General features: G+C 42.8%; 1 protein-coding gene across 2 annotated transcripts; it reads left to right on the top strand.

The window, feature by feature from the left end:
• The first annotated feature begins 92 nt into the window (after positions 1 to 92).
• Positions 93 to 12,968, top strand: samd1b (sterile alpha motif domain containing 1b). Of its 2 annotated transcripts, none has more exons than XM_054779026.1 (7): positions 93 to 1,726; positions 3,226 to 3,448; positions 3,665 to 3,798; positions 6,922 to 6,958; positions 7,047 to 7,145; positions 8,090 to 8,204; positions 8,921 to 12,968. In XM_054779026.1, exons 1-7 carry the CDS (start codon positions 761 to 763, stop codon positions 8,967 to 8,969), a joined length of 1,623 nt encoding a protein of 540 aa, XP_054635001.1. In that variant the 5' UTR covers positions 93 to 760; the 3' UTR covers positions 8,970 to 12,968. The 2 variants fall into 2 exon arrangements, with proteins under 2 accessions (XP_054635001.1, XP_054635000.1); XM_054779025.1 differs by having other exon boundaries at positions 7,047 to 7,164.
• The last annotated feature ends 439 nt before the right edge of the window (positions 12,969 to 13,407 follow it).

Raw genomic sequence — 13,407 nt, 5'->3', positions numbered from 1 at the left:
TGAGACTTGATAATTTGTGTATTCCATCCATTCAGTGTTGTTGGCTGTATCATGTTGGACAAAATGAAAAATTTGAAGTTATGATACCAAATTGTGTCTCCTTGATGTTTCTGCAGTGGTACAACTTCCCCTCAAAGCAGGCACAATGCGGGTAAAGATTGTCGCACTTTTAAGGGAATGAGCGATCCCAATGTGAGCCATGTTTACCCCACGCATTGACGAACACACACTTCAAAGGGAAGTCACTAGAGCAGTGACAAAAACACGAGTGTACTATTTTGCAACATGAGTATCATTCCAATAAAGTTTTAATTCTGAAATTCTGTTGAAGTTATGCGTGGCCTTTCTGAAGTGTCAATCAACATCGTCATCAAACGAGCCGCCCTCCACCCATCTCTTTGCCGTCTCAGTGCCCTCACCACGCGACCAACACGTACCAACATGCACGTACGGCGCGTCAGTCTTTATGTTTCCACCGTGGACCGGACACGATGGCAAGGTGAACAAAGAACGCAGCTGTGATGCGCCAAAAGCGAGAGAGTTCCACCTTAAAAGCCGTAGCGGCCGTACCGAAGACACGGGCGCCATCTTCCGTCCACCTTAAGTGCACGTTGTGGACAACGAACGCCAAAGTCCTAAAGAGGCTTCCGTAGCCTTTCTCCAGCCGGGGAGTCGCACTCTGCTTCCCAGCGTTGACACAGCAGCGCCACTTGAGGAACAACAGCCGAACCTCATCCGCATTAAGGCTGTGCATGAGAACATGTCTGGACCCAACAAGTACCGAGAGTGGATCCTGGAAACAATCGACTCTCTCCGCTCCAGGAAAGCGCGTCCGGATCTCGAGAGGATTTGTCGAATGGTCCGCAGACGACACGGGTCAGACCCGGACCGAACCAGGGAAGAACTGGAGAAACTGATCCAGGAGCAGGCTGTGCTTAAAGTTAGCTACAAGGGCTCCATCTCGTATCGGAACGCGGCCAAGGTGCAGAGGAAGAGCAGAAAGAAGAGTGAAGAGGCGGCGGCGGACCTTTTGAACAACAACAACGGCGACAGTGCGCTCAGCCTCACCGACCAGGAGGAGGATTCGGAGCCCAGCCCGGCTCACCAACCGCCCGTCAAAAAGAAGCACAAGTCTCCCTCCAGCCCGATTAGCGGAAAGGGGAGCCTCGCAGACAGTGGTGTGGCGGAGGCGGGCTACCCTGTCGGGAGCGGTTGTGAAGAAGATGAAGAAGCCCGTCCCGGCCACAGAATAAGAGCGCATGATGAACAGCAGCCAGGTCCGTCCGGAGCTGACACCGCCAAGCAAAGTTACACAGGAGGACCCAGCAGACAAGAACACAACGTGCCCCTGTGCCCCAAACTTCCAGTCGGGGGCGGGGGCACCGGATCCAACTTGGACCTGGACGATCGGCTGGTGGCTTCGGTCCAGAGCCTGTCCGAGAGGAGCCTCCGGGGGGGGCCTGACACCACCGCCACCAAAGCCGCCAACAGAGGCCCCGTGAAGCCGCTTGGTCTCAAAGAGATTCTGGGCTATCTGAGCAGCCAGGAGCGTCTCTCCGAGGAGAAGCTGACCAGGGGCAAAGTCAAAGTGGTCATGGAGAGAGAGGTGGCCGGCGGCAGGCTGCGCAGGACCCGCTGCGGGAACATTACTCTTCCTCTGAGGGGAGTGATGACGACGGGGGCGTCCGCTGGGAGACTTGCAAAGGACAAGCAGCACGAAAAAGAGGTGGGCGACACGAAACTTAACATTTGCAACACGTCCAGGGTCGTGCAGCGAGGTGAAGAGCTGCTGTCTGCTGTATTAATGACCACTCTCCGAGACGGCGCACACACTGTGCTGCGACGCGCTCCACTCCCGAATGTGTGCTGTTTATTGTGTACATTCCCCAAAAAACTATTCATTTAAATGCGTCTGTATCATTATTTTATATGCTTGTGGGGGGTTACATTATAGGTCAAGAGCGGTTTCCTAAATGCAAACGTGCGCGCATGTTGCGAGAGCGTCTCTGCATCGCGCGTGCACGAGAGGATTCTGGTTGAGAAGTGGATCAGTGACGTATGGGTGGGCCGACGCGGGTCTGTCTCAACGTGGGCCAGCTGGTGACCGAACCCACGTACACGACGCTGCTTCCTAATTTGCATAATCACATGTTCACCTTTGGTTGTTTCCATCACCATCCCAGCATTTAACAAGTTCCCCTCATCATCCAGTTCTTTGTATCACCCAAACATCCTTCCTTCCATTTTCTATGTGGCTTGTTCTCATCAGGGTCACGGATGAGCTGGAGTGTATCCCAGCTGGCTTTGGGTGAGAGGTGGGCCGGTCACCTGTCAATCACAGGGCACATATTGCAAGGTTGCACGTGACGTCGCATCTGGTTGTTTTCATCACGGGTTCAAACCAGCATGTCCCTAGCTAGACGTCAAGTGAAGTCAGAGTGAAAATACAGCAAACCTGCACTGTTCTCAAAGTTATTACAAAGATGGTCCATCATAAAGGGAAAAAAAACAACCAAAAGCACAGAGAAAGGTGGCTGCTGAACCTGTCTCTCTCCTTGAGTGGAGCCAGTCAGAACACGCTCAAGTTTGACTGACAACAACAAGCAACATTTACACTGAAAACAAAGTGAAAGGGATAGTTAGGATTTTTTGACATGAAGTTGTATGACATCCCCATCAGGATTGTAGTCCGATAACAGCGACTTACCCCCCACTTGGTCTCCTAAGTCCACTTCTGGTCAGATTTCAGTGATGAAGAACGTACTTCCACTTAGTTGCCGGGGACAATTCAGTAAAGAATTTGGCTTCTCAAAACAATATGCGTTCAAAAGATTCATACATTTGCATCACAAAAATGCCTTCTCCAAAAAATCAGAGCTCACATTTTTGTGATGCAAGAGTTTTCATCTTTTGAAGGGTATAGGAGTCTATTAGCATGGCACATCTGGCAATATTTGCTTACTTTTCCCTGCAAAAGTGCTCCAAATCGGTCAGATTGTGGGGGCATCTCTTGTCCACAGCTCCTTTCAAGACACCCCCCAGTTTTTTTTGTTTTTTTTTATGAGACACACATCTTTTTACCAATCTAATGTGAGTTTTTTACCCCTCTATCTGCACTTTCTGGCCCAGACAGAAGCACCGCAGGGAAGTCAAAATCAGCCCTTGTGTGTCCAATCACAATCGGTCACGACGGCCAATTCTGACAACTTTTAAATGTCATTGCAGCAGTCTCGTCAGGAGAGCGAGCCGATGGATGTAGCCGGTGAAAAAGGTGTGCAGGAGGACAATGACGAAGAGGAGGATCCCAGGAGTTCTAATGAGAAGGGAGGACCATCCCTGGTAGCCATGACAACCTTGGCAGATCTCAAGCAGGAATCCAAGGAAGATGTTGAGGCCCAGAGAGCATCTGAGGAGGAGAGTTCTCGTCAGCATGTACATAGTGACAAAGGTGTGTGTTTGTACAGCACAGGAAGTGTACAGGAAAAGTCTCAGTATGATGCCGTACACTACAAATATAGTTTCGAATTAATAGCTCAATATATAGCTAGTTGGTCTTGTATTAGATCTCATTTTTTTATGCAAGTGTACCTAATGAAGTGGCTGGTGACGAACTATAAGCATCAGTGCTAAGTGGTTTGTCCCTCCTCCATGTTGTCATGTGCAGATGGCCTGCCAGGTGCGGATCCCCTCGCTATGACTGGGTGTTCGCCTCCATCGGGTGCTTCCTCATCCCAATGCAACACTACACATGTGGAACACAGACTTGCCACACCTGATCAGGTGCCTTTGGACACACAGGTAAAGCACTGTTTTTAAAGATACTTATTAAAAGCAAACAATTGAACTTATTTCTCAATGCATTTTGTCAAGAAATATATCCCACCTGCATAATTTCGCATCTTAACTATTGATGTTAAAAATATAAATTACAGTAGACTGACGTACAGCAATACAATACTTTATTCTCATAATATTTTGACCTCATCCCCATAATATTATAAAAATATACTGTATAAAAACATAACGGATTTTATCTGTAATGTTTAACCTTTATGCTATTAAAATGCTGTTAAAACTATTAAAACGACATTATTCTCGTGAAATTTAGATTTTAGATTAAAAAAACTTTTATTAATATTTTGACTGCTTATTTTTCTATGTATGCTGCTGCTGTTATTGTTTTTTTTAGTTTTCTTGGTGAATTATGTTTTTGGAATGTGCCACGTGCCAATTAAAAAAACAGTTGCCGGCCGCAAATGTCCCCCGGCCTGCACTTTGGACACCCCTAGTTTAAGACAAACCCGTGAGTCCAATTTTGAGGTTCTTTGCCTGCCTTCGAGTTCGGCTTCCTGGGGTCACCTCTTCACTCTTGGTGAATTTCCAATTGTTCTTTGGAAAACAAATTTGCAAGTGATTCCGAACTTTTAGGTACAGTCGTTTACAGTGTACACTAGCATCCTTGAAGAAGCATTTATACGGATCTAAGACAGGTCTCTGGGTCGATCATGCTGACCGAGGAGTTATGGGTTACATTCTCATGGCAACTCATCGACATGAGGGTTGATTCACAAGAGCCGTGAAATATGAACTAATTAAAGACAGATGCCGATGCTTTTTAAGCATGTTTAGGCCACTAGCTACGCAATGTATTGTCAGAAGTTGATCTGATCTATGTGTCCTGCGATTGACTGGCGACCAGTAGAAGGCATAGTCCGCCTTTTGCCCAAAGTTAGCTGGGATAGGCTCCAGCTCCCTGCAATCCTGAACAGGATAAGTGGTAGAAAATGGGTAGATGGATGAATGGCCCTAAGAAGATTTGGTACTTCACTGAAATTTGTTGATAAGCAAATAAACAATGAAGTCCATTTAAACTCTATTCCAACAATCAATCTAACTTTAATAGCAGCATGACTTCATGGGAAATCCAACTGGAACCGTGCCAAATGTTATCAGCAAGATAAACTCCATGTGTTATTACACTATATAAATAACATGGCCTAGTGGTTAGCATGTTGGCCACACAGTCAGGAGATTGGGAAGATTTGGGTTTGAATCTCCGTTGGTTTGCATGTTCTCCCCGTGCGTGCGTGGGTTTTCTACAGGTACTCCGGTTTCCTCCCACATTCCAAAAACATGTATGTTAGGTTAATTGGCGACTCAAAATCGTCCATAGGTATGAATGAATAGGTGTGGTCGTGTCTGTATGTGCCCTGCGATTGGCTGGCGACCAGTCCCGCATAGAAGATGGATGGATGGAAATAACACAATAGCTGCAGTACCCAAGGTTGTACAAAAGAGGGCGCTCACAGAGTTCAACAGTCAGAGAAGTGAGGCCTTTCCTGATATGTTATCATATTGATTTATGGGCGGATTTCTGCGGATTTATCAACCATTAAGCACTTTTTAAGTAAGTGGCAACTCAAAAAAGAGCTAAATTTGTTATTTGAGCAAGCAAATGGGCCTTGAAAAGGTTTATATATTGTCAAAATGAGTCCTTTCATAAGTCATTTCATAAAATAGTTGTTCAAGATTTTCATCATTCAATGTGTGTGTGTGTGTGTGTCTTTTATTAAAATTAAAAGTTGCTCTATTATACAGGCATATTTTTTTATTATTGGGTTATGATGAGTCTAGTATAACTGACTGTAGTTCAGCAATGATGATGCTAACAAATTCACTCTTTTTTTGCGCGCTCACTTCTGCATTTAACCCCGCATATTAAGACGACACAAGCACAGACATAGACAGACGCCGCACCGAGTGGGTTTGTACACTGCTGCGATACGTCAGCGTCGCCGCCATATCGGATGTGTCAAGGCTGCGCTGTAAATTAATACAAGTAAATGTACTTACTTTCATAAAGTGCCTTTCCGTTAAGTAGACAAGTAGACGTACTTACTTTCGCCTTTCTACAAAGAAATTTAGGTTAGTTCCTCTCGTTTATACCTTCACACACGCACTAATATACTTGGGAAACAGTTAGGCGCCAAAAACAATAAAAATCACACTGAAAACAGTCACATTGTTTTTGGTGCCTAACTGTTTCCGAAGGGTATTAGTGCGTGTGTGAATGCATAAACGAGAGGAACTAACCTAAATTTCTTTGTAGAACGGCGAAAGTAAGTACGTCTACTTGTATTTATTTACAGCGCTGCCTTGACACATCCAATATGGCGGTGACGTTGACGTACGGCTCAGCGCTTGATGCGGCATCTCTCTACAGTCATGGAAAAAATGATCCGACCACCCTCGTTTCTTCAGTTTCTTGTTCATTTTAATGCCTGATACAACTAAAGGTACCTTTGTTTGTAATCTACAAAGTAATCTACCTAACATGTGTACGAATGACAATAAACCCACCCTATATATGAAAAAATAGCATTTTTAAGGACGTCCCCACGGACTCTCCTAACAGAACGCGCACGTAAATAAGGGGCAATGTAACATTGCTACAGTGACGCTGGTCGCATGCAGCCCCAGGAAATCTCTCAGTGACTCTTGATTTCTATGATCATCTCCAGGGTGCTGTTCCATCTCGTCCCATGTCCTGTCTTCCAGGGCTTTGAGTCTAAACTTACCATCCAGAATACCCTTTTCTTTGTCCATTTCTGTGCGATGTCCGTTCTCCAAACTAACAGGACGTGAACACATTAATTGCGCATTTTAAAAAAAATCAGTGTTGTTATATTTCTATTTACTATAGATATTGATTTTTATAGATTATATTTTCACAAGCAGACACATATTGTATTCATTTCCACGTCCATCGTATCCCACTGTTGTCTCAATGCAATGTGTTCAACCGGTTCGTTTGGCATCGGCAGGCAATGCTCAGGTGGTTCAGCATCATTTCACCTGTGACACTGTTGCTAGCTTTTGGGTCATTGGTTTCAGTATTAAAAATCTTCTCTTTACATGCAGATTGGTCAAATGAAGAACACCCAGTCAGGCTTTAATGGTGAGTTCCTCTCTCCATCTCAGAATGTATGTGTGCTGATTGAAGTGTACTTTGATCAGATATTAGTGAGTCTTTCTTTCATGGGTAGGTATTGGGTGTGAGACAGAAGTGGGCGTGTCGTCTTGCCTGCTCACACCCACCGCCTCCCCGAGAGACAGTGGCCTGTCTGAAGAGCAAGGGATAAACGGTGGGGTTACCAATGGAGGGTGAGCACAGTCATTTGTAACATTGACATTGACAGTGACGTATATTGAAGTTTTATATAGGATGTAGGCAAAATTTATTTTTGTCATCCGAAAATTGTTTTTAAAAAGTGTCAGTGGAGCGGGTCACGGCAATGTCCCACCATATCTGCCACCCACACTCTCCTCGGAAGAGACGTCTTAGCAAGTTCTCCACAAATTGCCATAGCCAAAATTCTTGCCCTCTTCCTTCTTTATCTCCTAAGCGGAATCAGATGGTTAAGAAAATATTGACTCCCGTTGCACATAATCCATGAAATTGCCATAAAGGCGTTACGGAGAGCCCACACTTCAGCAATCTTTACTTCTGGAAACACACGGAAATGCATGCAACGTTGTGCTTTTGCACATGCATGTCGCTTTGCGTTCACATTGACAAGTCACATTTTTTTGATAACGTGAACAACCACATATAAAATCGGACTTTATCCAAAAAATCAGAATTGGGCATCTTACCCTGCAGTGTGAATGTAGCCTAGGATAGGAAATAAAACTTGATTGTGAGTAGAACACTTGTGACTAGGCTGGAGTTTTCTATTGCTTTTGCTTAATGAAATATCATGCAATGAAATTGGTTCATTCTTTCGGAACAACCCTGTGTTGTTGTGCTCTGTCATTTATCTTTCTGTCAATAAATACAGTAAATACAGTTGTGATTAATCTGATTAAACATTTTAATCAGCCGTGACAGCCCTAGTTTTAAAAGTTTGAAAAAGCTGTTAAACTTCTTTGCAAAGAAGTAGTAGTTTTATCGTTAATTCTTCAGGCCTACCAAGAAATGTTGCATGAAATGATGCATTCCAGAACGATTTGTGCCACCATCCTGTCCTGTATTTAATTGTATTCATTCAAGACATGAATTCAAAGCCTCTCTTGCTGATATTTCTAGCTTTATTAAGATGGAAGGGGCCAGCGGGAGTCCTGTGGACTGGACCGTGTCCGATGTGGTCACTTATTTTACTACTGCTGGTTTTCCCGAGCAGGCTGCTGCCTTTAGGACACAGGTGAGTCTGCACCTCCTTTCCTCACCAGCAGGAAGCGCCACATATAGACTGCACGTTGATATACTGTAGTACCTAGGTTACCAAAATGGGGTACGCCAATTGTGGCAGGGAGTACGTGAATAAAAATGAAAAACAATTAGCGCCTAACACTCACAAACGAGTGCACCTGAACGCCTCATGGCGTGAGGCGAAAGGAGACCGAGCGTGAAGTTGGTAATTGCTCCGTGTGCATCATATGAACAAATAAGTAAGTTTGATTATTATTTTGTGCATTAAGAGCATTTAAAAGAGCATTTAAGATCATGATTGTTAAATTTTGCGCTGCAGTTCGGTATTAAATTAACATGCAGACTTAAACTTTAAACGCTAAACAAATTCAAGCCAGTCGAAGGGAAGAATGCCAACATCAGACTGGAATAAAAGATGTGTTGGATGATTGCTTATCTATTCATCAGTGCTCATGTCCAACTTTACCAAAATATTACCATGCAAAATACACATTTTTGACCTGGAATTACTATAGAATTAATTAACCAATTATTTTCAATATTTCAACATAATTAAGATAGAAAGGTATTTTTTCAAGTGTGCAGGAGCAGGGAGTACATGGCTTGAGGTCAAATGTCTGAAGGGGTACGCCCTTGTAAAAAGTTTGGGAACCACTGCTGTAGTGCATATCTCCATGCCTTCCCACATGGCTTTGCTGTCTTCATTAGGAAATCGATGGGAAGTCTCTTCTCCTCATGCAGCGTAATGACGTTTTGACTGGCCTGTCAATCCGACTGGGCCCCGCCCTCAAGATCTACGAGCGCCATGTCAAGGTTTTGCAGAAAACACACTTCGAGGATGACGACTGTACATGAATAGACATGATGTGTGTCAGTCAAATATTTAAAACGACATGCACGAAACAGACATTTAATTACAACGCAGCACTCATGTACTAGCGCACAACCTCTGAACACACGCTTCCTCCTGGCCTTCTTTGCTCAGCTCAATGTAGGACAGGAGAATGAGTGACAGTACACAAAAAAGGGATTTTCTACCAATTTCAGCACAGATGATTGAGAAGTACAGTGGAACCTTGGTTAGCGTCATTCGTTCCAGAGGGTCCGACTCAAACCAAAACAGACTTTAACCGTTCATTTTCCCACAAGGGATAATGTAAATCCAATGAATCCCTTCCAGAAAGTCAAAATTGTTAACATAAAACATGTTTTTATAGTTTTACAATTATGTATGATGAATGAAAGCGATGAATGAACATTTGAGGTTACTTTTTTACCTTCTTCCACATCGTATCTTTGCATGTAAAACTATACACTAAGTCCCCTACTTAACGAACATCCGACGTGTGAACATTCGGAGATACGAACACAAGCCGACTGGTCTATATTTTCATGTGTTTTGCCTTATAAGTCCATATTTATACTGCTACATGCTTGACCAGCAGAGGGCACTGTGACACTGCTAATGAGACCAACAGATACAGGAAGACGAGGAAGAGGAGAGAGGAAGGCTAAGAGTTTTATGATACAACCTGGACAGAGCGTGTGATTAAAGTTTATGAAGAGTTAATAGGCCTGCTTAATTCTACACCACCCATAGAACACTACCTCTTTTAGAAGAGTCTAAAAGGACGACGATTTGTCCTTTTTTCAATAACTCCTCCTCCACCACCACAACTACATATGCTCCACCACTCCTCTTCAAAGGTAAATAACATTTATCATTACGTATTAGTATATCATTTTTTTTTACTGTTTTTTTTCATTAATTATCCTCGTTTAATATTACTACTGCATCCAAACTCATATTTACATACATACACATATACTGTATATGTATACACGTACATGTAGTACCTATATCATTGGTAATATTACCTTTTCCCTTACTTGAGAACAATTCGACTTAGGAACGGTCGTCTGGAACCAATTGTGTTCGTTGGTTGGGGACTTAGTGTCATTGTAAAACCATTAAAAAAGTGTTTTGTGTTAAAAAAAAAAGTTTGTCAACTGCTGCTGATGTCATAGATGGCAATGTAACTTCTGGCTCTGGTTGCCATTTTGTTTAGCTAGCTAATAGGATGCTAAGAAGGATATTTTGTGATAAAAAACAAATACAGTTGGATTCATGCAGTGTGTTCACAACACGACAAGATGAGCGCCACATTGTACGCCAACCGCAGGCAAACCAAGGCAAAATTGTAGCGTAAATTTTGGACGTTAATCGTAGAGCATGCTAACTGGGGCAGACGCTAACCGAGATTACACTGTACTCTTTTCACAATGACACCCAAGATTTTTTAGCCATTTCTCAGTCTGTGTTTTGTTCATGGCCGAAGAAGGTGTGCATTTACAAAGACAGTCGTGATTGATGCAGTCAGAGAGTGTATTATTGTGGCTGTGGTTTGCCACAGTGTAGAACTGCGCTGCACTGCACTGAAAGGTAGTAACTGGAATCTTGCCCCACATTGCCCTAATCTTGCCATTTGATATTTGATGTGTACATGATGTTGTTATATGTGACTTCTTGAGAACATAAACATGATCAAGGGCTTTAAGATGGAGTCTATTTGGTGGTTAGACCTTTGTGGATCCTCCTCAAGGTTAAGGTTAATTGCCACCATAAGCTAGTCAGTTGAGCGGTTATTCCCCAATTATATGTGCACCATGTCTCAAAAATGGCAGCAGAGTGTAAAAAGCTATGATGCCAAAGAATTCATATGGAGAATATACTGTTTTTGTCGCCACATGTTGTCAAAGTAGTCAATACCATACAAAATTTGTTGGGTTTCATTGCAATCAGAGTTAAGGTCGGGTGCACTTCAGTTTATAGTTTTTTTGGTGACATTATTTAGCGCAGAACGACGGGCAAAATGTGTCCTACAATAGACTGGCCAGTCCTAACCAGTCCAGGATGTAGCTCCCCACGGACCCTGAACAAAATAAAGAAGCAGTATGAAAGATGGATGGATGGATGGAGACCGGCAAAATATCAGTGCAGTGCAAAATACAACCACAAAAGGTTCTTTTAAGGTCATTTTTTCCTCATGTGAGTTAAATCTGTACTGTAACATAATCGTACTTTTGTAAATAGACACACAACTGAAGATGGAAGACTCAAGTGAGTGTTAAGTAGATTTACCAGAGAAAATATGTAAATATCCATTATTTTGTAAATGACAATTGACAAAGAATGATGGAAATGAATGACACACTTTCAAGTGGCTCCACTGCTGTCAGGCAAGCAGCACAACTGCCACATGTATCATTCCTTCTCCCAGCAGTAAACAGTCCAGGTTGTACAGTTTTACTCGAATTGTATTGTTTATATCTGTGCATTTGGTTTCCATGTTGTGAATATTTCCAGTGTGTTTTCCCAGCACCACATCCAGCATCACTACCTCTTTTTCATGTCATTGTTCTCTACAACGTCCGGAGCACATTTTCATATTGCAACCCTTGCATCCGCATACAGCGTAACTGTAAGTCTAAGTTTGATTGTCACGTTGGGGCTGTACAGTCACACTTTGACCTCTATGCTTGTTATTTGCTAATATTTAGTAATAAAACATAAATAAGAGAACGATGATCTGTCTCCGCCGAGTGTGAGTGTGAGCTCGGACATGTCGAGAGCAGTGTGTGTGTGTACATGCACACAAGTGCATATCAGTGAACAAGAATGTCGCAAAAGTTAATTGATTTCAGGCGTTCAATCCAGACTGAGACCAATTAAAGGTTTCGGAAGTTTTTCCAGTTTATTTGCGCTACCTGTTCACCCACCGCTTATAAACGCTGTGAATGTAGCTTGTCGTTCTAACGCCGTACAGTCAATGGTATCATAACTGTGCTTATTAACACACAACATACACAACTTTGTCGCAAAATTTAGCGAGTATTCAGACTAAGAAAGTGACTAGTGACAACACTAGAGACTTTTTCTGGTCTTATTAGACACTTTTGGAGGCTCAAACATGAATGGTGATACTGTGGGCCAACCAATCTGAAAGCACTCACTGAGGCTTCCAGCTTATGACATAAGAAAACAGAAAAAGTTTTTCCCTTTTTGTCTCCCACATAAAAAATGACATGTATGTCATGGCCAATTAAGCAAATTAGACAATGACCTCATCCAGACCAGTGGATCCCTGCTGGTTTGGTTGCAGCACGCACCGTCACCCTTCAATGACGAGCGGCGACCCAAATTGCGGAAATTTTTGAATGCAATTTCTCAAGTATCATTTATTTAATGAATTCAATTTATTCACATTTTAAATTTAAAGGGACTGTTTTAAACGATTACACGGTCGCCTAGAGGGTGCTAACTTATATCCCGTCCTCTTCCTGCTCCTAGCATTAATGCCGCGCCCAAGGTAACACACGCATGCGCTGGAGCTTTTGCTCAGCGCTGACGGTGTAATTTAGTCACTTTTTAATGTAGCCCCATTAATGAAAAGACGCTAAAGTGCATTTTGAATTTGACGTAGTGCAAAATAACACTGCGTGACAAAACAAGATCATTTCAGGAACAATTCGTTTTTCTCCACAAATGAAAAAAATATTTGAAAAATAAGTGTGTAAAGCAGTGGTGTGCAGTCAGAGCCAGCACAGCTTTCTCTGCTGGCCTATACACGATCAGAAGCACTGACTTAGACATTTACAATGTCAATTTGAATATTTCTTCCATGAAATTTTATAAATTTATTCCCAAAAGCCTAATGTGCAATGTCACTTCACACTTTGTCGGGTACTTTTATACATCCACCTTCTTGTTTTATATTTTACATATTTTAAGATCGGTATTTATATTTTAGACTGCACCTTATGTTTAGATTTATGTTTAGTAATTATGCTGCAATGGAGAGAGTCCCAGACACTTTCATTGTACTATTTGACCGTGACCATAAAGTTTCTATTCTATTGTATTCTAGCTTTGTTCAGTTGCGTGTTTCTTGGCTGCACAGCTTCCAGTAGTGTGTGTATACGTTAGATGTTTTTGTCCAGTCACATTTCATCTTCGGTGTGTTGCCAGATCCATGTAATCTGCCCAGGGCCTTCACAATCAGGAGTGTTGACAGCTCTCACATACACACTATTTGTAATGGGGCTGTTTTTTTTAGATTATAAGACTTCAGATTTGCTTCTTAGGACCAGCTAGCTGGCCCGCAGTGACGTTTCCGTCCTCTCATTGGTTGATC

Source organism: Dunckerocampus dactyliophorus, chromosome 6 (assembly GCF_027744805.1).
Source record: "Dunckerocampus dactyliophorus isolate RoL2022-P2 chromosome 6, RoL_Ddac_1.1, whole genome shotgun sequence".
Classification (NCBI taxonomy): domain Eukaryota; kingdom Metazoa; phylum Chordata; class Actinopteri; order Syngnathiformes; family Syngnathidae; genus Dunckerocampus; species Dunckerocampus dactyliophorus.
This window is presented reverse-complemented; position numbering and strand designations above follow the sequence as displayed.

Excerpts from the sequence above, each read along its gene's own strand:
- samd1b (XM_054779025.1), top strand. The coding sequence starts at position 761 with ATGTCTGGACCCAACAAGTACCGAGAGTGGATCCTGGAAACAATCGAC. Across the intron at positions 3,799-6,921 it reads AGGTGCCTTTGGACACACAG|ATTGGTCAAATGAAGAACAC; the intron begins GTAAAGCACTGT and ends CTTTACATGCAG. Across the intron at positions 7,165-8,089 it reads GGTGGGGTTACCAATGGAGG|CTTTATTAAGATGGAAGGGG; the intron begins GTGAGCACAGTC and ends TGATATTTCTAG.